General features: G+C 37.4%; 4 protein-coding genes across 8 annotated transcripts; 1 reads left to right on the top strand and 3 right to left on the bottom strand.

Annotated features, from left to right (window-relative positions):
- Nucleotides 1-1,338: 1,338 nt before the first annotated feature.
- LOC133710510 (pentatricopeptide repeat-containing protein At1g03560, mitochondrial-like) lies at nt 1,339-7,030 on the bottom strand. Of its 2 annotated transcripts, none has more exons than XM_062136591.1 (4): nt 6,654-7,030; nt 2,505-4,774; nt 1,757-2,075; nt 1,339-1,534 (listed from the first exon to the last, which is right to left on the bottom strand). In XM_062136591.1, exon 2 carries the CDS (start codon nt 4,749-4,751, stop codon nt 2,790-2,792), a length of 1,962 nt encoding a protein of 653 aa, XP_061992575.1. In that variant the 5' UTR covers nt 4,752-4,774; nt 6,654-7,030; the 3' UTR covers nt 1,339-1,534; nt 1,757-2,075; nt 2,505-2,789. The 2 variants fall into 2 exon arrangements, with proteins under 2 accessions (XP_061992575.1, XP_061992574.1); XM_062136590.1 differs by having other exon boundaries at nt 1,339-1,512.
- Nucleotides 7,031-7,326: 296 nt separating this feature from the next.
- Nucleotides 7,327-11,053, bottom strand: LOC133710511 (uncharacterized). 4 transcript variants are annotated; one of them, XM_062136594.1, is made up of 8 exons: nt 10,951-11,053; nt 9,904-10,770; nt 9,068-9,135; nt 8,912-8,973; nt 8,557-8,660; nt 8,009-8,081; nt 7,732-7,912; nt 7,327-7,610 (listed from the first exon to the last, which is right to left on the bottom strand). In XM_062136594.1, exons 2-8 carry the CDS (start codon nt 10,752-10,754, stop codon nt 7,525-7,527), a joined length of 1,425 nt encoding a protein of 474 aa, XP_061992578.1. In that variant the 5' UTR covers nt 10,755-10,770; nt 10,951-11,053; the 3' UTR covers nt 7,327-7,524. The 4 variants fall into 4 exon arrangements, with proteins under 4 accessions (XP_061992578.1, XP_061992580.1, XP_061992579.1 ...); XM_062136596.1 differs by having other exon boundaries at nt 9,904-10,788; nt 10,951-11,047; XM_062136595.1 differs by having other exon boundaries at nt 9,904-10,843; nt 10,951-11,045.
- Nucleotides 11,054-11,856: 803 nt separating this feature from the next.
- Nucleotides 11,857-13,745, top strand: LOC133708482 (ATP-dependent Clp protease adapter protein CLPS2, chloroplastic-like). The gene is made up of 4 exons (XM_062133951.1): nt 11,857-12,171; nt 12,385-12,483; nt 12,613-12,722; nt 13,510-13,745. Exons 1-4 carry the CDS (start codon nt 11,943-11,945, stop codon nt 13,588-13,590), a joined length of 519 nt encoding a protein of 172 aa, XP_061989935.1. The 5' UTR covers nt 11,857-11,942; the 3' UTR covers nt 13,591-13,745.
- Nucleotides 13,746-13,753: 8 nt separating this feature from the next.
- Nucleotides 13,754-23,386, bottom strand: LOC133708481 (ADP-ribosylation factor GTPase-activating protein AGD4-like). The gene is made up of 19 exons (XM_062133950.1): nt 23,233-23,386; nt 22,465-22,541; nt 21,567-21,667; nt 20,920-20,990; nt 20,413-20,475; nt 19,999-20,043; nt 19,337-19,402; nt 19,118-19,165; nt 18,915-19,010; nt 18,787-18,828; nt 18,319-18,528; nt 17,964-18,095; nt 17,219-17,434; nt 16,812-16,898; nt 16,461-16,721; nt 15,915-16,036; nt 15,381-15,471; nt 14,588-15,042; nt 13,754-14,181 (listed from the first exon to the last, which is right to left on the bottom strand). The coding sequence occupies exons 1-19, from the start codon at nt 23,278-23,280 to the stop codon at nt 14,067-14,069; spliced, it is 2,346 nt and encodes a 781-aa protein (XP_061989934.1). The 5' UTR covers nt 23,281-23,386; the 3' UTR covers nt 13,754-14,066.
- Between the last annotated feature and the right edge of the window lie 890 nt (nt 23,387-24,276).

Raw genomic sequence — 24,276 nt, 5'->3', positions numbered from 1 at the left:
GGTTTGAAGAGAGCGGCCCAATAAAATTGATAAGATAACAAAAAGGCCTAAAAGTGTTTCCAAATGTTTGATTTAAATAAGTATCCCGACTGAAGGTTGAAAGAAGTCTCATTGTCCCAATTCGTTTGGCCCAATGCTTCATGACATGAAGGCTAAACTGAACTCAATTCATTTTCGAAGCGGCACAATAGCAGTCCTGTTTTATGCTGAAGCAGCCTGGTATGAGGCCTAAATTTTGTTGACATGATGGCTCAATAGTTGGCCCAAAGTAAATATTTGTGGCCCAATAAGAGACCTAAATAATGTTAAACGGCCCAATCCACTATCACTGACAGTAGACGCCACATTAAATGCTTCTAGAAGGCCCAATAAAAGCCCAATTAATGTTGAACGGCCCAATAAGAGGCCCAAGTCATGTTGACCCGACCAGATGGCGGCGCATTTAATGCTTACCCAACCAGGTGGCTGCATATTGAATGCTTATAGAAGGCCCAATAAAAGCCCAATTAATGTTGAAAGGCCTAACAGATGGCCCATTAATGTTGAACGGCCCAATTAAAAGCCCAAGTCACGTTGACCTTACCAGGTGGCGGCATTTTAAATGCTTCTAGAAGGCCCAATAAAGGCCCAATTAATGTTGAACAGCCCAATTTAAGGCCCAAGTCACATTGACCCGACCAGGTGGCGGCGCAATTAATGTTTACCCGACCAGATGTTGGCACATTAAATGCTTCTAGAAGGCCCAATAAAAAGCCCAATTATAGTTGAACTGTCCAATAGAAGGCCCAATTGACGTTGAACGGCCCAATTATTATTGTACGGCCCAGTAGTAGGCCCAATCCACGTTGACCGACCAGATGGTGGCGCATTTAATGCTAACCGACCAGGTGACGGCGTATTAAATGCTTCTAGAAGTTTAGTTATGTTGAGCGGCCCAATAGAAGGCCCAATCAATGTTGAACGGCCCAATAGTAAGCTGAATTCACGTTGATTGACCAGGTGGCGGCGGATTAATTCTTAACCGACCAGATGGCGGCACATTTACTGCCAATCTGCCCAGGTGGCGGCTCATTTAATTCTTCATCCGACAAGGTGTTGAGCGGCCCAATGAAAAGCCCAATTCATTGTGAGCAGTCCAATGGAAGGCCTAGTTGAAGTTGACTGGACCTGTAACAAACTTGGAAAGGAACCACTCAAGTTTAATGCGGCCGCCATTTTCCATAGTACTTTTTGTTTTTGTTTTTGCTTTTGTTTTTTTTTTTTTTTCTCATTTCTCTGTTTTGTTATGATTTGGCCGAATTGCTGGTTCACAATCACACATCTAAAAACAGTATAAAGTGAAAAAAAAAAAAACCCCAAAAAACCATTGACTAGTAGTTTGCAGCACTTCATACAACTTTGAAGGTCCCATTGTTTTGCCATTTTCCTCGCCTTCCTGAAAGTCCCCTCTTACTGTTTTTCAACATTCGTCCTCACTTTGACCATCATCAACATCCAACTAGCCTTGTTGATCTGTAACATCCACAAAGTTGAACTGCCAAGTTCAGAACAGTTAATATAATTCATATACCGAGAATTAACCAAGTTCCAATTATAATGAACTTTTACGGTAAGGGCATTATCCCCCCATATAACAGAGATATAATCCAATCAGTAACAGGAGACATACAAGAAACAATAACTATAAAGTTTTCCCGAAATGGAAGTTACCTACAAAATTAAAGATGCAATCCAAACAAATAAGAACAGACAATACCTTAAATCTTGCCACTGTCCCAATGCAAACAAATCTGTGCAGTGTGGCTTGGGTAACATGTCAGAACACTCGGTTAAGCAGATGTCCAATATTGATGTGTATCAGTAGACCTCAGGAGACTTCCCACGTTTACAAACCACAGTATCACTGTGGCTGGTCGACTGGGCCACATATCAAAAATCTGACGGGCTTGTTGAACATAAGTAACTGGATGTCATGTTCATAGCATAAGCGGAATAATATAGAACTTCAGCTCAACAAGTGCATAGTTCAACCAGAAAGTAGAAACCCCACAGCTGGAGAGCAAAGTAACGGTATCCTAGGAAAAAGATCAACATGTAAAGGGTAGTCAGGCAGTCACAACCATGTAAGACAACACATCTATAATTATAATTATTATCCAGCCATTTCCAGAAATGAATAGGCAGAGAAAGGAGAGAACAGAAAACACTGCAGTCTATAGGAAAGACAAAAAGTCTTGAATATCAAACTGTGTTGATGGAAAGTTGATGCAGAACAGATAAGTCAGATCCAATTGATTCATCATAAACTAATATAAATCATGTCAGTTTATTTGTTTATCTATAATGGATAAGTCAGGAATCCTTTCAGTAATTTCTACGTATAGCCTTTATCCATACTAGGAACGAAAAACACACAAAAGTTTTGGAATACTAGTTCTGGCCTTTTTTAAATGACAGTTCATGCATGAATTACTTGGTCTTGAGATACAGGAAGAAAGCCACACCTGGTTATTGACTCAGAGATCAGAGATAACACATACGTCGAACTTGCAATGTAGCCAAAGAGAAGTGAATCAAATTCCTCTTCCATCTACTCAGGACAATGTACACTCAGAAAGAACTTGTTCAAGCGTCCAGAACATGTATGCCAAAGTTTCTATAAATTGAATGATGTAATATACAGGAATTGGAAGGTGAACATCAACTCTACTACTTCCGATGATAATCATTATTAGGCAATGGTTGAATTAGATACACAGAGCTCCTCAGAAATACAGCATGGCTAGGACTCAAATGTCAATGAGAATACAGAACTTCACTCGCTTTTTGACACTACCCCATCGGTCATACCCAATACCAATCTTACTATGCATCAACTTCATAGCTAAATCTGCATTCCCTGTTTTCCTCAAGGCATTGATTAGAACAGTTCGAATTCTTCCCGGTATTTCCCTACCTCTATCCACAATGCCATCAGCCAATTTGCAAGCTTCCTTGACACGACCAGCTTTGCACAACACATTGATCATATCTTCAAAAGCTGTCTCAGGAATTACGCCCATTGGTGCTAGGTCATCCAAAATCTTGCAGGCCCTGGCTACTTTGCCTGAGAGACAAAGCCCAACTGAGAGAGCTCTGAATGAAGCAGCAGTTGGTGTGATGCCTTTATCGATCATCATGTCCCACAGCTTCAATGCCTCTTCATTCCTATGCTCCTTAAATAGTCCATCAATGAGTATTGTGTATGTATAAACGGTCTGATCACAACCTTCTTTTTCCATTTTCTTAAAGAGTGCTAAAGCTTCATCAGTTTTTCCACATTTTGCTAGGGCATCGATAAGGGCATTATAGCAGTATGAATCCGGTGGACAACCCTTTTCGATCATCTTTTCGAATACCCTTTCAGCTTCATCAACCCTTCCAGCCTTTCCAAGACCATCGATTAAACTAGAATACAACATAGCATTGTCTGCCATTCTGCTGTTTTGACAAAACTGAAAATACTCCATGGCCTTCTCCAATCTCCCACTCTTACATAATCCATTGACAATAACCCCATAAGTAACCCCATCTGGTTCAAGCCCATCGCCCTTCATCCTCTCGAAAAGCTTCATTGCCTCTTCAATGCACCCACATTTTGCATATGAATCGATCAAAGCTGTATAGTTTGCCACATTTGCTTTACAACCCTTCTCAATCATATCTTCAAAAACAGCATACCCAACCATACATTTCCCACCTTTACATAGCCCATTGATGACTAAACTATACGCGTGAGATGGAATTTCAATCCCCTTCTCTCTCATTTCCTGGTACAGACTCAAACATGAATCGAAATCTCCTTCCGAATAACACCCCTGCATCAAAGTCATATAAGTAATCTTATCAGCCTCCACATTCCTCCCCTCCATATCCCTAAACTTCTCCATTGCCTTCTGGGTTTTCCCTGCCTTACAATACCCTTTGATCATTGTATTATAAGTCACAATGTCAGGCACAATCTTCCCACCTTCCATAACCTCGAAAACCCGCTCCGCGGATTCAATAAACATCGAGTTCACCAATCCATTCACCAAAAAGTTATAAGTATACAAACTAGGCTCAATCCCATTCTCCTTCATCCCACGCCAAACCCACAACAACTCCTCAACCATTCCAAGACAGCCAAAACTCTTAATCAAACAATTCGCCGCATTCGAATTCATCAAAAAGTTCATATTTTTAAGCTCAACAACAACACATCTAATCCTATCCAAATCACCACACAAACACAAAAGCTCAATCAAAGACACATAGCATTCAAGCTTATGATGATACTTCTTTTGCTTACCGGCCCAGGAGAAAAACCGTAGAGCAGTCTCGGGCTTTCCTCGGAGATCATCAGATTTCAACACATATGCAACGAAATTGGGAGACAGTTTGATCAGGAATTTGTGGCAGTAAGAGTCTAAGTTGGGTTCCATCTGCGGAGACCCGTCTAAAAGATTGAGAATTTGGGCCACCCATGGAGATGGGTCGAAGCGTTGTGGGCTGGAGACTATGTCAGAGACGTCATTGAAAGGCTCTACCCATTCTGGTGGAGGAAGAGAGTTGGTGACGACAACCCACCTGGAATTTGAGCTGAAAGCTGACGTGGACTGAAAGTTTGAGGCTTTTGATGAAGACCCACCATTGTAGTAGGAAGGAGGAGGCCATGGAGAAAGGACATGGGTTGCTGAAGAAGCCCCGAGTCTGAGTAGGCTTCTTCTCATCAGGCTTCTTCTCAAAGGAACATCTGCAAGGTCCAGAGTCGTCATAAGAATATTTTTTGCAATAATTTTAATTATCAGAAGTTAACAAGTATATATATATATATCATGTGTGCAGCTAGGAGGCCACTGTCAAAGATAATTGAATAACTAAAATTCAGTGTGTTTGCTTCATATCCTTAAGTTGTACCCAGGAATACATGACTAGTTTTTTCAAGTTCATCAAATTGTCTAATTCAGGTACCCATTGAAGAGCTTGACCTAAAATAACTTCAATAAGTTCAAGAACCTAGTCCCTTCTGTATTTAAATTTCACCGAAAACAATATTCTACTTCATGTGGAATTACTACATGGACCAAGTTATAACTTGCTATGTTCTACACTTCTACCCATTGCAGTATTCCTAATTCATTCAGGTAGCTTGATCACATATATAACAGCATGGACAATCTTATGCATGTATTATCATATGAGCCTCAATGTATGTGTTCAAAATTGTTATCTAAATCAATTTATGATGGCTGTTGTAGGGACAAGTGTGGAAGCCAATTAATGGATGGCTGCATTGCAGGTGAACTGATTGAAGATTGGAAGAATGGCTACTAAGTTGCTGTATCAGAATTAGGACTTTCTATTTCATTGCATATTTGTACTTGAATTTGGACTTCGTATTTAAATTTGGACATTTTGTATTTCAATTGCAGCTTTAATTGTTCTTGATAAGTACTTGAATTTGGGTATTATGTATTATGGATATTCGAATTTGCAGCTTGAACTTTGGATATTGATATTGTGTTTTGATTCAAATCTTTACCAGGTTGATATGTGAATGAAATCTGGATATATAGCAAACTAGCAAAGTAGATTACTAGAAATGGTAAAATACAGGTTTTTGGGCCCGAAAGCCCGGCCCAAAATGAAACGGGCCGGTCCTTGTTTGTGTAAAAACAGGTCCGGTCCGGGCCCAATGAAAAACGGGCCGGTCCCGGGCCCAGTGAAATTATTGTTAGACCCGACCCGTGCCCAACCCTAAAAAAATGCATCAAATAACCCAACTTGATCACCTAGTTTCTAGTTTCTTACAGTCAAATGAGATCACAATCTACCAAGTTAAACAGGTAGAAAAGTAAATGTAATTTCAATTCCCTTTGGTTGCTCTCTCTACAAAACAAGCTTATTCTTACTGAAAAAAAAAAAATGTTTCAATATATGCTACTTCGCATGTTGTACTTAGGGGCATACCATGCAACATGTCCCCATGCCCCACCTTGGATTTTCAGGTATTTGAGTAAAATGTGTAAAGTTATTTAACATAGCCACCATAAAAATTCACCTAATAGTCTCTCCCCTGTTTCTTTGGTTGTAGGGTTTTCCCCACACTTTCAGATCTCACCCCTTACGTCTTACCTCTCCCTCTTCAGTTTTTGACCTCACACCATGCCTTGGGGTCACTAATATATTTTTCTGGCTGTACCACAGATGGCAATGGGGAAAAAACTATCAACAACAATGACCGTCTATCTTTGCAAAACTTACGGTGTAGAGTTTATGCCTCAAATCTGAGTTCCTATCCTATACTATTCCAAGAGGCACTTCTCACAATTGAGCAAGTCCGTGCGGGCAGAAGCTAGATCTGATTCAATCAAAAAGATGACTACACTGAATAGCTTGAATCATGATAATTTCAGTGTCGAAAAGGTCATAGTATACAAAAATAGTCACCGAGGCAGACAAAAAGGCAACATCCAATGCATCATCAACAGTTATCGCCAATTTTTGTACTACAAGTTTGAAAAAAAAAAAAAAAAACAAGCAGATAGATCGGACTAATTTCTTTGAAAGCCAAATATTTAATGAGATGAGGAATTTTGTGATTGGTAACTGAGATGTAAAGAAATTTTTACCTGCTCCACCTAAGAAACTAGACCGCCATGGATGAATCGAACCACCAACTTATCCGCCGGACCGATCCACCGAAACACCGCCGATCAGATCCAGAACCACCGATTCGAAGAAACTCGACCGCCATCGACGAATCGAACGGCCGCAGCCGAGCACCGATTGGATTGCCACCATCGAAACGCCATCAGATTCGAGCAAATCGAATCGAACAATTTGCCCTAGCCCCTATTCTGTGACCTCTGCAATTTCTAAATTGGCTTTATGAGAATCTGAGAGTATCGGTTTCCCTTGTTTATATGTCGTTTCGCTGTACTCTTTTCGGCTATTCGGCTGGGCCTTCACTCCAGTTGTGGTGGGCCTGCGGCACTGTTCGGCCTTGCTAATATAATATGGTGGGCCAGCGGCAATGTTTGGCCTTTCTTCATATAATCTAGTGGGCCTGCGGCGGTTCAAATACCTAAAGAAACAAAGTGGACTGTGAAACCAACTTCAAAAGTCCAAAGCAAAAAAAAAATTTAAGTAGGGGTTTTTATGATGAAATAATATTGAACAAAACTGATAGAATTAGCCAACCTATTGGTACATTTGAAAAAATAACATGGCATTAGCTCGGTTTTAGGTATGTATCACTCAATTTGGCATTAATTGGGAAAAACCAAATTTGCACAAGCCATATGTACAAGTGTGAGAAACCCATTTTTGATTAGACAAATATTACAGTCATCAATAAGAAGCCATCGATATAAAGAGCGAACGGACTAACGGAGACAATAAGAAGCTCAAACAAGCATTACAGTCATCAATTAGTACGAGAAGGTCCAGCAAATTCTTCGTGCCTTGTCCATAGAGATACAAGTGCATATTCGCTGCAGGTCACATATCTGCGACAGACCAAAGATAAGCCTCCGTCTGAGTAGCTTGTTTCTCGTTAGTCCGTTTGAACAATCCTTTCTCAAATCCTGCAACAAACAGCAGCAGAAATTAATAAATCTGATGGAATAAAACCTGAGGCTGCCTCATGCCAAACTAGAGTTTGCTGTAAGTAAGGAAAGATCTAAATGCAGAATGCGGATAACCAACCGTTACTGCGATCAACTCCATCCCAATGTCTCCCTGGTTTTATACCATATCGATTTGGTGCAGCATCTAATCCTCTTTTTAACCAGCTATGATTAGGAATATCCTGAGGGATAATAAATCCAGATTCCTTCATTTGCTCGCTATCCCCTAGGTTAGGGAGAACTGCTTCAGGATACTTTTTCTGCATAAGCCAGCAAAACAAATGACAAAAGATTAAAAAGCAATATCAGTAAAATTCAGTAATTTTAGACCCTAAATGACTACATTAATAAATTACCTTTACCAAATGTGCCATTGGGTCACCCCATCTTACTCTCTCCTTCATCATTTTGTCAAGTTCTGGATCATCTCTGCAAGCAGAAGATGCAGCTATTATTACAAATAGGAAAAAGGGATGAAGTCAACTTATCTGTACCATTTTTAAGAGAAGAGAGTTGCGGACTACAACTGAAACTTGACATACATAACCCTCAAAACCAGGAAAGAACCAACAGAACCTTTAAAAACAAAGGATGAAATGTGTGGCCAGTCCTAAGGTTGACAATAACAGTAAGAAAAAGAATGGTATCTGGAAAGGATGAGGAATCCCACAAATCAAATCAAATCATTACCACTAAGATTAATACTTGCACCCAAAAAAAAAAAAAAAACAAAACAAAACCAATTAGGTTCAGAGTGTGACATAATACTAGATTGTTAACCACTTAACAGAAACAACAAGAAACAGAACTCTCCTCACGAGGATCGTAAAGGGATAATATCAAATCATGCAATGCTACGACTGAGACTCCTACAACAGTCTTTGTTAGCCATCTTAGAACTTACCTAGTCCGTGCAAATGGTTTTTCCTTCTCACGTTCTATTTCCTCTAGCTTAGCTTCAGCTTCCCGCTTTTGAGCCAAGCCCTTACCCCATTCCAACTTTATCTCCTATTAAATGAAATACAACAAAACAACCATAAGTAATCTACGCAAAAGAAAGACTACACAAGATTCATGTTCATGGCAATAAAGCTTAAAAGTGAACCATAACACAACTAATCACCCTGCAATACAAACTAAATATTCTCAGTTAGATATTGTGCCAGTATTAAAACTAGTAGTGAGAGAATCCGATGATGTACATTACTTATAGCAAATCATGCCAATCAAGCATGACCTTTCACCAAGTTCCAACATACCTTAGGCTTTTCATCAAGTTTCTTTTCTGATTTCAATCGCTCCTCCTCCGACATGCGTTCTCCTACAGCATGGGTAAGTGAGTTCCAGATAAAACATTACAGCCTTTACAAGTCAAATATCATTAACAAAACAAGAAAATAATAACTTCTCTTTACCTGTTTTCTTATTACGAAATACAACTGCTGCTTGTTGCCCAGTTTCAGAAGGATCCATCTGTTCAAATCTACAAAAATCAACATTTATGGAGTCAGAATACTTAGCATTTAACTCTCAAATAAATGTGGAAGAATAAATATTATTTGAGCCAGAAACCCTTAGGTCTTACACTTCTTACTGTCATGTTTCTTAAAATAAATAGAAAACCATATAGAGTGACATGTTTTGAAAAGAAACGAAAACCAAGGCTGAACAAACTGCAAACTAAATCAAATTAATAAAACACTTTTTACTTTTATTTTTTTTCACAAGAAATCAAATGAAATTTATAATACACAAATAAAACATCATTCAGGAGCACAAGTGGGATGAAACTACATTCTTTTTCCAGATCAGAATAAGATAAATGATGACCATTTGACAACCCTACTAGCCACATATATGTAGACAGGCAGAGAAAGCATCATTTTAGGTGACAAACATAAAAACAAGCTATGGCTTCATCCTGACAATTTCACAGCCAATGCCAATCTACAAAACTAAAACAGTAAAATATACTTCATGCTTCATGCTCAGGGTGCAGCTAAGAGAACATATGATGCTACACTTTTCATTTTATGTACAAAAGTAATAAAACAGCTTAGTCTGAAACCCACCTAGCAGTATGAAAAACTATGATTTAACATCATCCTTAAATTTGTCCCGTTAATATAAATTCCATCTTCTATAAATGATGCACATAAGTTACCATGGCAAAACAGCATAAAATGAGAATGGCTACCAAAGTAATACATAGGTTAATTATAAACATGTTTGCACAAAAACAAATGTATACCTCGACTGCTCAGCTCTCTTTGTTTTAGAAATCTCTTCGCTGATATCTCGGCCAGATATCAAACCACTTTTTGGCTTCTCTTTCAAAGGACCCGGAGATACTTGCTTCTTTTTCCTTGGTGGAGATAGATCTTCATCAATACCCCTCCTACTTTTCCTTGGTGGAGAAAGATCTGCATCACCATTGTTCCTTCTCTTCCTTGGTATTGAAAGATCTGCAACAATGTTCCGACTCTTCCTTGGTGGAGAAAGATCTCCATCACCATTGTTCCTACTCTTCCTCGGTGGTGAAAGATCCGCAACATTGTTCCTCCTCTTCCTCGGTGGAGAAAGATCTTCAACATTGTTCCTACTCTTCCTCGGTGGAGAAAGATCTTCAACATTGTTCCTACTCTTCCTCGGTGGAGAAAGATCTTCATCACCACCCCTCCTACTTTTCCTCGAAGTCATTCCAGGCTCAGGTGAGGGAGAATGAAAGCGCTTCCGCGGAGGTGACAAGTCAGCCTCTTCGGAGCCTTCTCGTTTCAGAGGGACCTTAACCCAACCACTGCCATCTTCAGATATAGCATCATAGGGACGCCGAGCCCTTAATAACTCAAGTCTCTTCATCCTCTTCACCTCAATGTCTTCATCAACTAAAGGCTTCTCCTCTTCGTCAGCTGAATTGTTATCATCTTCTCTCTCAGCTTTCACCGGTTTCTGCCACACAGGGTCTTCATCTACCACTTTAACCCCCATTGCCTCCGCCTTGCTCTTCTGCTTCTTCTTCCTCTTCTTCTTCGTCTCGTCCTCGTTATTACTAGATTCGTATCGTTTCAAATACTCTTTAAGCGATTTCGTGGAAGCCGCCATTGTTGATTAAGCAAACCTAACAGAGCAAATTGAGCTGTGATTCAAAGAATTCCAAAACCCTAAGTCTCGTACCTAAATCAGAAACCTAACTGTGGCAAGAAAAAATTAAAATCAAATTTCCTACTCTTAATTCCGTTTCGTTCCCGATATTGAGAAAGAAAGAAAAATCTGTAGGAGGAATTGGGAAAGTGCGTACCACCAGGGGGACGAAGGTAGAGCAATCAGTTCCTTTCTGGCGAGAGAAGAAAGTTTTGGAGAGGAAGAGAGAGCTCTTAGAAAGAGGTTTATGGCGGTTGGGTTGGGTTGGGTTTAGGGCCGTGTGTTAATTAAGTACGCGGGTCAGGCCTGGAATTGGCTCTGGACTTCAGATCCAGTGGGCTTAGACTAAACTTCGGTTACTTTAAATTCTTTAATTCTTTTCGTTCTTTTATAAAATAAATAGACAACCGTTTCAAAATAAATAAATAAATAGACAGTGATATGAGAACAAAAGTTTTTTTAATTTTTAATTATTTTTTACCACCAAAAGCTAATCCGTACTATTTAATTAGAAAGTACGGATTCTATAACTAATTCTGCAAAACATGATGTCTTCTTGTGACCTTCTATTGATGCTCATTAAATAGGCAAATATGAATCTTATTGTTAATAATTTGTTGGAAAAAAAAGTCTAAATAATAAGATTGGATCTCATTGAAAAATTGGTGTGGTTTGATTCCAGTTTTTTTTTTTTTTTTTTTTTCTGTTTTTTTGGTGGTTACATTGTAGAGAATTAAAACTTGACCTAACATATCCAACTCTAACCTAATGTTCAAGTCTTCCTCATGGGTAATCAAAGGGCTCACTCGACATTTAAGAAGGAAAAAAACGTGTCAGTATGAGAGAAACGTGAAAAACAAATAGGAAAATTACAAAAGGAGAAGTGTCTAGAGATTTCTGGAAAGAAAATCTACATGTTTCAAGTGAATATCAATCGCTCATTCCTAGGCATTTTTACGGCCCTAAAAAATTGCAAAAATTCAGTACAAAAATAATGTGGACCCATAATTGCCACGATTATTTGTTAAGAAATGTAGTTAAGACAAGCCCTATATAATATATGTGTTCAACATGACTCTCAGCTCAGTGACTGACTGACAATCTTGGACCTCTGTCATCTCCTTCATCTAGACTCTAGACTCTAGAGCTATGGCAGCCACAGCAACGGCGTCGTTTTCGCTGACCAAGATTGCTGGCTTCCCTCCTTCTTCTCCAACTCGCAGCTGTTCTAAGATTCTGGCTGTGAAGGAAGGCCGAGGGATAAGTGGTGGAATGGCTGTGAAGGCCAGGTTTGGGTCTTCCGGAGGTGGAGCCGGAGTCTTGGAGCGCCCCAAGTTTGACCAAACCCAGTTTGACCCTTCTACCCAACTTCAGGAAGGTACCTTCTTTTTTTCATTGTGTTGCTTTGTTGGTAATGGCTTTTATCATACATGTTTTGAAAGTTTCTATTGTTCAATTAAAATTATGGATTTTGTTTCGGGTGAATATTATTGTACGTTTTGGTCTGAAAAACAAAAAAATTGGATGAATTTTTCTTCAATATATTGAGTTTCCACTCTTAAATTTAAATTCCCATATGTTGTAATCACAGGAGGAGATATTGGACGACTGAAGGACAAGAGAGGTATTGGAAGTGGAGATAGTTACAGAGTATTGCTGATTGATGATGTTCGCCATACCGAGAAATTAGGTAATTTCATACATACATCTGATGTAGAATTTTACCATACTTGACTAGGAATTGATGTCACTCTAAACTTTATTTTTTAGGGGAAATTGTATATTAAGCTGCTTATATGTGTTTGCTCTGTTGTTGCAGTTGCAAAGGTATTGCCCCAAGTTGTTCCATCTATTACCCCTGATGGGGCAAGAGATCTGTTTCATAAGTCGAGAGAAAATGGCGTCGCTGTTGTTATTATTACAGTAAAGGTATGTTCTTTAAGAGTTAAGAGTTAAGAGTTAAGAGTTGAGGAAACTGAAACTTTCGGTCAAATTTCAAGTTCTTAGATGCTTGCACAGTGATGAATTATATTGGGGAAACTAATAGCAGTTTAAGAGCTTGTCTTGGCTAATTTTTAGCGATTCCCGTTACGAAAATTAGATATATGCATGTTAAAGCCTTCTGGTTAACAATGAAACTCCGATATCCTCAAGTACTTGAGAGAAGCTAGAGTATGCAGACTATGATACTTTATTTGCTAGATTGGTACCTTTTCCTCACAACATCGGGAGCTGAGGGAAGGATGGTTAAGCAGTCTCATCCCAGGCTAGTTGTGTAGCTAAAACTTAAATATCAGATGATTACAAAGGCCAGATTGTCATTACTATTTCTTCAAGCAATTGCTAAGATGTTCAGTCATTCTTTCCTTGAATTTTTATGGAATTGAGTGTGTGGGGTTGAAATAGAGGGTATACAAGATCCATTTTTGGGTATGAAATTACCTAATCGATTTTGTATAGGTGGATGCTGGTCATAATGCTGCTTGGTTAGGGCAGCTATGAGTGTTTAGAGTTGTGAAAATGATCGTATAAATTGCAAACTTCTGCTTTTGTGCTTCACATGGGGTGCCTTGCACAAATCACGCAGTCTTGTTCTCTAAAAGTTGTTCTCAAGATCACAGTTCAAAATTGTAATTGCCTGAAGCAAGTTATTTTTATGTTTGTGTTGATGTTCATACAAGAAAGATAATGACAATACTTTATTTTTTTCTCTCAGGAACATGCTGAGTTTTACTCCCAAATGATGACACGCAGCGGATTACGATCATCAATTGAACCGGATTCAAATAGCTTATGAAGCAGTCACCATAAACTCAGTTATGTTTAAAAGTGGCCCAATTTTGAAGTAATAGTGGAAACAAAATTTTGAAGAAGAGAGGGTGACTTGGTATGTAATATAGTATTTATGTATTACATTTTCACCAAGAATGAACAGAACTTTTCAGAAACTCATTGCGATGGGATGAATGTATTGTTTGCATTGCTTAAACTACAGAAGCATAAGTTCCACTGGAGCATAATTGTTTAAAGTTACTGTAAATTCCAGATAGCTTCACATATAAATAGATTACTATACTCATTCTGAGCAGAGAATTGTGATGGTGATTTTGTGAACTAGAAAGATTAACAAATAGGAAACTTGGGACGACTACTATTCTCACATACAGGAATTGAGCTCTATTCATAATCATAGTCAGTCAAGAGTCGAGACAACGTGTATTCCAGCATTAGCCTCGGCAGAACCTTCTGATTCAATCGGCAGAACCGTCTGATTCACTCATGTTCAGAAAGTTTTATGAATAAATCCTCATCCGTAATCGCTCCCATCTCCATTGCTCTTTCCAGTACGCTTTGCCCTCCTCCATCTTGAATAGATGGGCGTGCACCTCTGTAAAAATAATGTCAGTACACAGCACTATTAAGAACATTAACCCAAGATAGTAATCCTATGAAACTATTTATCACAGCAAAATATTTACTTGACAGGTTTTCTCAATGATTTACAGATTATGTCCACCACTGGAAAATATAAAAATGGATGCCTTGGTTCCATATCAAAACTAGCACAATTTGTGTCACGGAGTCCTCCCAGTAATCAGGTTCTTTTTGTATTAGTTGTCTAGTCGTCAATTCAAAGGATCATACAATTGGAAGACACAGATTGGACTATTAAACACATATTTCCCCAAAGAAAACGAAAAACAAAAAAAGGTTTCTGGTCCGTCATTCTTATTTTGAAAATTAGTTTTCTGCTGTCATAGGAAGCACAGTTTTCAAATATCTAGATATGTTACCTTCTAAGTAGAAACTTCGCCAGCGAATTATTCCCGCTGCAGATACAGTGGTGTAAAGGAGTCCTTCCATGGAAATCACACCTATTTATGTTGGCACCAAATTGCAGCAACAATTCAAGCATCATTGCATTGCCAGAGTGACAAGCCAGATGCAATAATGAACAACCTTGAAGGCAGTTCCCTTGATCATTGGAAGTCTTGATTCTCTCACATGCTGCTGGATCGTGCTGTTTGCTCTCTATTGGGGGAAAACTCAACTCTGAGTCTTGTGCATCAACATGGTGATATAAATTGTCGCCAACCACATCATCATAGGTGGTGTCGACAATATTCATATCTGATATCACAATAAGCCGATAGACTTCTTGTAAGTTACTAGTCTTGACTGCTTCCCATATACTTGCTGCAAGGACAGGTACAGCCACATCTCTAATGACCATCACCTTCTCTACATACTGGTTGGAAAGCAAAGTATTATTCTTCACAGTAACCATTACTTTTATTTTTTTTAGAAGAACTTCACAATAACCATTATAGCCCTCCTTTTCTATTATACCAGAAAAAAGAAGTTAAGGGTGCCGGTGAACACCACCAAAATTAGAAGGTGACGGGAAGACCAATGCAGAACCATGAACATTGGAGGATTATAGGAGGACATGTTGAGCAATAAAATACAATGACAAACATTTTACATAAAAGTGGTTCTTTAAGATTCACCACTCCTTTTCCTTTTCTTTTCAGAGTTGTATGCATTTTCATAACACAGAAATGAGGAAATAAATTAATGGATTACCTTTGCTTGAATGTAAATTTCCTTATGCTGAATTGCATCTTGGGGACATGGTTTTGAAATTGAAGCCCTAATGGCATTTGGGCCATCCAATCTGCAAAAAGATTTGTATATCCAACTTGAAATTCACAGCAGTATACTTGACTTCTAACACGAGAAAGCACATACATGAAAGGAAAGGATTAAACCAAACTGTTTCTTAGCCATTCGTTTGCATCAAATGTTTTTTCATGTGTTATAGTTGCACCAACATAAGAACTAGACCAGAAGGGAGTGTTGTGGACTAGTTAAGGGATAGGATTAGATTGTCAGCTTCATCGGTTATGTGTCATAGTATTTTCAAGGTTTTCCTGAAGGTTTAGTTCTTATCTGGGAGTGATGTACTAAATATCTCCCGAAAATCCAAATCCTCAATTACATTTTTCTAGGTTCCAAAAAGTACTTCAGTGTAGAAATCAACAATCAAAGGTTTCCAGAATATATACGAATTTTGTGAAATGATACACACCCTATATTGCAAAAGCGATGGATTCTTACCTTTCATTTTTGAGTAGAAGCTTTCCCTCCCACAAAGAATTACAGTAAGCATTACCCAAGTTGCGAAATAAGTCCACAATTGTCGGTTCCCAAACTTTGACATCTAATGTTATAGATCTCACCTGCAGTTATTAGAACAAAGTACTCTTTATATGTGGGATTTCAAATGGGAGCTCATAGTTAAGCCATCTATAGATCCTTAATTCAAAAAGAATCTCAACTAATATGTTCATAAAGGATTGATAAACACAAAACCAAATAATTTAATAAAGGATTTTTTACATATAACAAAGACAAATCAAATAATTAATTGCATGCAAGAGTAAGCCACAGGAAAAGTATAATGACATGAGCTTAGAAAATATACTGAAAGGCAACACGCCTATCGAGCAAAGAATTTAAGCACTCAAGATTAGAGAAAAATTATTCACACGACTTCCACTTTTGTCACACAGCAAACAACAGTTCCAAAAGCATAAAGATATTCATAAGTCATTACTACAGACCCAAACATTGTTATCACTCAATTTTTCATATTTTGTGCACCTTTGAAATATGTACACCAAGATTCCGATGAGCACCAGAACATTCAATGCATAACAGTATCCCAAGATTAAGAGATGCCCAATCAGGCTCAGGACTACTGCACTCTGCACAAAGATCATTTCCAGGGATTCCCCTAAGAGCAGTAGAAACACAATCAACTCTATTGAATTGTATGTTATGTAAGCTTTCACAGCTAGCTACTCGACAAACATCACCAACACCGAATTCACAACTCTCGAGATTCGCATTTCCCGGATGTGGCTGCATTAGATGCAACAACTTTGTTTAGTTGAAACTTAAATGCTTGCATTCAAATCTTGATGTATAGTTATAGGCTTCAGAATGATGGACCTGTTCAAGAAGCCGAAAATTCAGCAGCGATGTAATAGCTCCTGTTATTTTGTTCATCCAATCCATCCTATCGGCCTCATTTTCAGCCTTGATCAAAACAGAGTGGAAATTGTCGAAGTTACAATGTTGCCCAAAATACTTTAACTAGGTAATTTGTTGTTTGAGAAGAAATAATGAATGCAAGGGGCAAATGGGCAAACATCAAGTAGTAACTATAAACACCTACATGCTCAAAGACATGTCCAATTCAATAGTGTTTGGGTTTGGGCAGTCAAAAATGGCCATATTGACAACTACCATTACCTTCTTCTCTACCCTAAACCGTGAATGGCACAATGTATACAATAGTAACAAGTATCTCAACCTGTTAGGCAGGTTAATGTGGTTAATCCCATCCAATCCATTACCTGCAATGTGTACGTTTTCGATGGGGATATTATTCTGAAGCAAAGTCGAAGGTCTGTATCTTCTGCATCCATCTTAATTGTTGAGGTGCACAGATCAACAGTTCGGCAGCCCAGAATGTTTTCATTAAGTGACGATGCCCTATTTTTTGAGCGGAATCTCCCGAAAACACCGCTATTATGTTCAGTTGAACGTGTGAAGTGATGTGCTTGAGATCCCTAAGATGGTGAAGGATACAAGAGAACATAAATTCAGGAGTCTATTGCAACAAAGCTAACCACATTATCACTAGATTGTTATATATTTGGAATAGCCAACTTATTTAAAAATGTTTCAAAGCTACAGAATCCAAAATACAACTAGTAATAAGGAGAAAATTGTACAAATTCGTGATGTTTTGCAAGAAATTATGTCCAGCATGCTTCTCTTCATTTAGATATGACATAAATTAAGACAATGAAATAGTGAAAAGGGATTACAAGAATATGAAAATAAGAAAAATACAATAAAATTATATATATATATGCGGAATTTCGAGGGGAGTAGATTAGTTGTGTCCGTGTTTTAGAGCATTCTTGGGTAATCCCTTTAGCATAATTCATCTTGATTGGGTTGAAGCTATGAACTTATGGTATTGTTTTTCTCCCACGTCCCTGGTTTCTATATGATTAAGGATAGATGACTTCTTGTCTATTGTTACTTGTACCCGCTTTGTAATAAATTTCCTAGATAAGGAATGTAACACACCATGGGTTTGGTACCCTTGATTCTGTAATAAAACAAAGCCCCTTGACTGTTCAGTACAAAAAACCTTCTCTTCCAGTCTCCCCTCAAATTTGACGATCGTTTCAGTAGATATCCTTCCTTGATTGTCTGTGGCTAAAATATGAAATGAAACAAGAACTATGTGAGCGAGGTTCTTTCTTTGCAAAAATAATACCATTACTTAAGTGGCATATAATTTTATTTCGAATTCAGGTCCAACAACAAAAATAATAAGACTGTAACAAGTTAAAAGTAGAAAATAAATTCAAATATATATATATTTTAAAGAGAAGCTTCGGTAACTGTAACAAAAAATTAAAATAACCAATTCAGTTACCTTCCCATTTTCAAAGGTGATTGGTTCTACGTTTTTGTATGAAGCCAAACCAAAGGCACGATGTCCTTCAACCACTGCAGAAGCCTCAAAGTTACTGGAAGCTCGTATACTATCCATCTCAGCTTGTGTCCTAAATTCCTGAATCCTTTTGTGAAGTTTATCTTGTTCAACAGTAGCCTGTTCTTTAGATTGTTGTGCATATGTCAACACCTGATTTCAGGTAAAGCAGTTCATTAATCAGTTGAAAATCAAAATTATATTTCCCTGAAGCAACAAAAGCTTGAATTGTGTGGATTTCGTGACATTGGAATATATATATATATATATATATATATATATATATATATATATATAGATATATAGATATATAAACCTACCTTCACTTTCAGGAAAACCTCAATGTTTTGAAGAACTCACATTTTGAGATTATCCATAAGTATTAGGTGATAACTGAAAATCTATTCATACCTGGTGAATATAAGGCTCCATTTGGCTCAATAACTCATATCCCTAAGCCATAAAAAAATTGATTTTTTCAGCTGTCTAAATGACATAAATTCACAGGAAAGGAACATCTAATAATTGCAGAAACAGACCAGTTTAAAGTATCTTAGATGACCATCCATGATTGCACTAATAGATTCCAAAAATTCATACTTCTTTTTTGCTTCAATATTCATTAGGGAATTTACCTGCAGTCCTTAAAATCACAGAGAGAAATCATTACAAGCAGAATGGTTTAAGAAAAAAAAAAAGACATGATATATGTAAAAGAGATCTGCAAATATAGAAGACATACTAGGTTGAAGCGGCCTTTCTCGAATGCTGATTTTGAATTTTGTAGATCCTGTCAAGGGATGGTGAGACAGGTACAGATATAAGAGAAACTCTGTCCGGAAAACACCAAAGAACTTATGATATTACAATATCTAAAGAAATCACCGCCAGCATTGTTTTTTTTCATTATCTGGGCAAAAAATCACTGAAGTTGGTAAAAACTAAATTAACGGGAACGTACCTCCTCTAGTTCAGAAACAATGTCTCCCCGTGTATTCTTCTTTAAGGATACAAACTTTTCCCGTGACTGGCATTCAGTGAAATAGAAATTCAAGCAACTTCATTAGAAACTAACCCCAGTACATGAGATAAAAGTTAGACCAAATGGAAAACCAAACAAGAAGATCCAAAAAGAAAAGATAAGACGCAGAAGTAAATTTGTGCTAGATTATGGTCAAACCCCAACATGCAGAATGTATTGGTTCTTCCTTCATACCAAAATAAACATGTTCAATGATATCCACACCTATCCTTCTCTGCCCAATGGCAGACTAGTAGGAGTTCTCCTTTCTCAGGACACCAGCATAAAAGTAGAACAATATATATATTGAATTAGGAGAGTATTATTCGCACTCCACAATGGTCAATCCACACTCCATTTTATTATTTTGTATCTCTGTAATATAACTTTATTGTTTTTATGGTCCATACAGCCTCCCTCATTTCAATGGTCCAAAGTAAAAGGAAGGTTAATATGGACAATTGAAACAAAAGGGACTGTAGATTGACTATTGGGGAGGTTTAATAATGACACCCTAATTATCATCATTTCCATGTATCATTAATTTCAAATTCTAACTATATTCACAACAAGTAGAAAATTTACAGTGAGATCTGTAATACCTGATCATAAACATGTATTGCCTTGTCAAAGCGGCGTCGGGACTCCTGCAAAATAATAAGCATGCAAGGAAACCAAAGCAAGCAAAAGTTTTAAGAACATATCAATAGCCAGAACTTCTATATGAGAAACAATACCTAAGAAAAGTAAGAGCTTGTGCCTTCCAGAATAAAGTTTTAGGAAGATGAACTACGCAAAATACTTAACACTTAAGGCATTAAGAATATCAGAGTATCAGACAAGCTTTTAAAACGAAAACAATAATAAGCTTCTTAATCTTAACCTTTCAGAAAAGACTCAACAGCATTCAATACATTAACTACCATACAATTTTTACAAAAACAACTATCAGCCAAGGTGAGGCATAGATTTACTATTTTCAAATAAAGAGCAGCTAAAGTGGAAGAAAGAGTTACCTTTGCATCTTGCAGATCAACTGACATAAAGTGCATCAACCGATTGACTAACACATGCTCTACCTGTAATGCATAAGTTTCAACATAAATATAAGAACTTCAAATACAAGATTACTAGTAAAATAGTTTGTCTTTTCTATTTTGTGTTATGAATGGTTGAATCCACTCCACCACACCAGAAGCCACCATTTGGATTGACCATTAAAACAAACATAGTTTTTCTTTTTGACACCTAGAGATCCCCCAAATTCACTTTGTAGACCCATATTTGAAACTGAGGCCTCCTGCCTAAACCTCCAATCTTTAGGAGGCAGGAAATTCTAGCAAACAGCTAAGTAGGTGCCTTGAGGGGGTTCAAATCCCAGACCACTTAACAGAAACGGGACTGACCATTCTACTAAACCCTCTTGTTAAAGAGTTAAAATTAAAATAGCATTCATAGAAAGTATGTCTCACTTTCACCATTTTGAAAGATTATTTTAATTGATTGACAATCTGAGGACTCACTTGGGTGCGAAGAAGCTCTTTATATGTAGCAAGCTCTCGAAATGCAGAAATGAATTTGGATAGTACTGGACCTGGAATAAATAACACAGAACAAACAAGTTACACTAATTCTCTTCCATTTTGGTCATTTCAGGTTCACAAGCAACAGTGCTAATTGTTCTTCATTTAAAAAACATCATGCAACCCTGTCTTTTAGCAAAAAATCGAACTTGACTGTCACTTAGTGCAGAACTAAAAGAAGAATGTAGTAATCACCATGGTTACACCAATTTAGGTCTAAAATTATGTTATTGCAAAATTGAAAACCAAAAACTGAAAGAAATAATGACGACAAGGCAAATGAATGTTTTCCACATGACCTAGAAATAACTATTCATTCATTAGAAAAAGTTTGGAGAAAAGTAAAAGAGGATGATAAACATAAAATTTGGTTAAATGATCTGCTCCTTTTTTTTCTTTTCTTTTTTTTCAGTTCAGTATATGCGATCTCTTCCATTTTTCCGTATACTAATTACAGCTTATTATACTAGGATTTGTCTTTTCTATTTCTAAATAGGTTTATTATACTTCCTTGGAGATGCTCTTATAATTTCTAAACACATTTCCTTAAACTAAGGAAGTAAAGCAGGATATGAAGGAATCCCAACCTCCTATTGCAACACTTATAGGATCATCCAGATCACCACCAAATGCTTCCAATGAATCTGCAAAAGTGGTGTCACCATTACATGCTTCTCCAAGAGCCGCCCTGAGAAAAGGGAAAAAAAAAAAGCGAGAATCAAGAACTTGCTCTGCAAATAACTGTAAAGCTTAATCTCTGATGTATTGCATAAGGATTAAGGATATAAATGAAAAGAGAATGTCCATTGGCACCACTTATTTTCTAACCTCCTATTGGGTATATACTTTTTTACATGCGTAAATATTGAAATGTACCAAATAATTGCAAGAAAAACTGTAAGAGGAAAACACCTCCAAAGCTGCCCGGTGAATATGTGACCCCCCAAAACTCTAAAGGGACAAGCAGTTCTGAATAAAATGGCTAATAATTCTGCAACTGGTCTATACTTGTTGAGAGAAGCATCATGTTACTGTTGAGGATTTACATCCAAAAAGATTGACATGCAAAAGTGTCAAGATAGTGATGCCTTCTTTTACTTCACCTAGTGAAAAAACCTCAATCAAATCTCATTAGATAGTGCTCAGAACTGCTTTATCCTCTGCAGTAGCACCAACTTCCCTTGCAAATGTATGCCATGTCTATTCCAGCAACCCCACCTATTGTACCCTAATAAAATGGAAGCCTAACCAGAGAGTGGCTGTCAAATGTGGACTTGGGATGTCTCCATGAACCATGAGAACACCACAATGCTAGACACTTGCTCAAGTTATGAAAGCTAGAAGGTGTTGATACGATTTCTAATGCCAGGAAGCTTTTTCTCCATTAAATAGTATATCTCTAATAAACACTGATACTTTGAAATGGATATATCAATTACTTTACAGGATTAATAAATCAGATGAGGAATATCGGAAGGCACTTACATAAACTTCTTACACCCTTTGAATAGTTTTTGGCATCGCTCTTTCAACTCATCAGCTGTCTGTTCTAGATTACATACCTGTTGGAGAATGCAATTTAATCATTTTAATACCATTGAACAAAACTAGAAGCGGCAACAAAATCATGAAGTCTATGTCATTGGTGCTGTGTAACTAAAGATGATAGTACTACAGTAGCCATATGTTTATGAAGTCTGTTCTATGTAACCATAGGTAAATGAGTGTGAAACTGCAGTGGCCTATAATTTCTCAGCTAGGAAACATTTTATTCCATCTCCAACCACTAATACCTCCGAGCTCTTCCCAAACATATTCCCCTTTCGCCGCAACACAATCTTCCATTCCAAGCAAACAAACCATCCACATAAATTATAAAGGACATACACAAGTAAAGCTTCTCGCTTTCTCTAGAAGTTGACTTTCCCTGCCTTCATACTTATCAATTCAATCAAACTAACCAACATGCTACTACCTAGATTGTTTCCTAAGCTCCCAAATTCTCAACCTTAAACTCAAAAACCAATGCAAACGTATGAGTGATTCAAGTCAAAAATGTTTCTTTTGCAACCAAAATGTCGGCTCAAATTATTTCCATTAACTATATAAGCATAACCATAGCAACCCATAATCCAAGAAAGCTTTTCATTGAGATAGTGCAATGATTTCAATTCCAAATTCATATAAAAACTATAAAGATTGAAACTTTATATCAATCCGAAATCCGAGAAGATAAAATTATATATGAAATACCTGCTTCTGAAACATTGGGGAATCCTCGAGCTTGATAAATGCTGCCATTTTCGTGCGAATTTCAATTTCAGAGATCCAATATTATCTGTCTCTGAATTTGGGTCTCCAGCTACCTCCGAGTTTTTTCAGATCGAATTCGTTGCCATGGAATTGCTTGCATAAAATGCATTTTGCGGAAGAGGGTTATTTTGGTCATTTCCTAGATTAAATTAAGTCACCGCTGGCGGATCCCGCACACTTGAGAGAGTCACGAGCGACAGTAACAGTTGAAACTTGGATGAGATCATGAGAGAGGTCGACTGTAACATTTTTGTGGTCAAATGTTTCCTAATATGTTACATAATCTATGGTTTATACTTCGAATTTGGATTGTTAAATATTATTATTATGGTCATGTGCCACAAAGTTGATTTTATTGTTATCAGTCCGCTCGTCAAACGGAATTACAACATTTTGGTTCTCTTTATGATTTGTTTTATAGGAGTGTTTTTGTTACAAAGAGCTTTCACAAAATAAGATTCTATTATAAGCATCTATTCATTAGATTTTCAAACAATTATTAAACACACTTTAAATTCTTTTTATCACATGTTATTAATGGTCCGAAGATATTTATACTAGGTGTATAAGTGATTTCAAAAGAAGACTTTGCATAGGTGTGAACCAAAACGTGCAGTGCTGAATTTTGACATAAAGTGACGAAACTAAGATAGTTTGATCAATTCAAAATAGAGCTTCTATTCATACCTCCAAAATTGGTTTTTTTTTTTTTTTTTTTTTTTTTGGGTTACAGACGGGGTCAAAAAGACCCAAACAAAAGCAAAGGAACAACTAAGTGTGAGAGCACATGCCAGATCTTCTGGCTCTAGACACAGCAGCGATATCCTCTAAGTATGCCTGAGCAGCATGGATAGGGGGGCTTTCAAAAGTGATGATGCCCAGATCATGATTGATGCTATTCTTTGCTAATGCATCAGCAAGCATGTTGCATTCCCGGAACACATGGGTGAGCTGAGCATTGTTCATATTAGACATAAGCAACTT

The sequence above is a fragment of the Rosa rugosa genome, chromosome 5 (assembly GCF_958449725.1).
Source record: "Rosa rugosa chromosome 5, drRosRugo1.1, whole genome shotgun sequence".
Lineage (NCBI taxonomy): Eukaryota > Viridiplantae > Streptophyta > Magnoliopsida > Rosales > Rosaceae > Rosa > Rosa rugosa.
The sequence above is the reverse complement of the archived record's forward strand: the minus strand, read 5'-3'. Positions and strand labels throughout refer to the sequence as shown.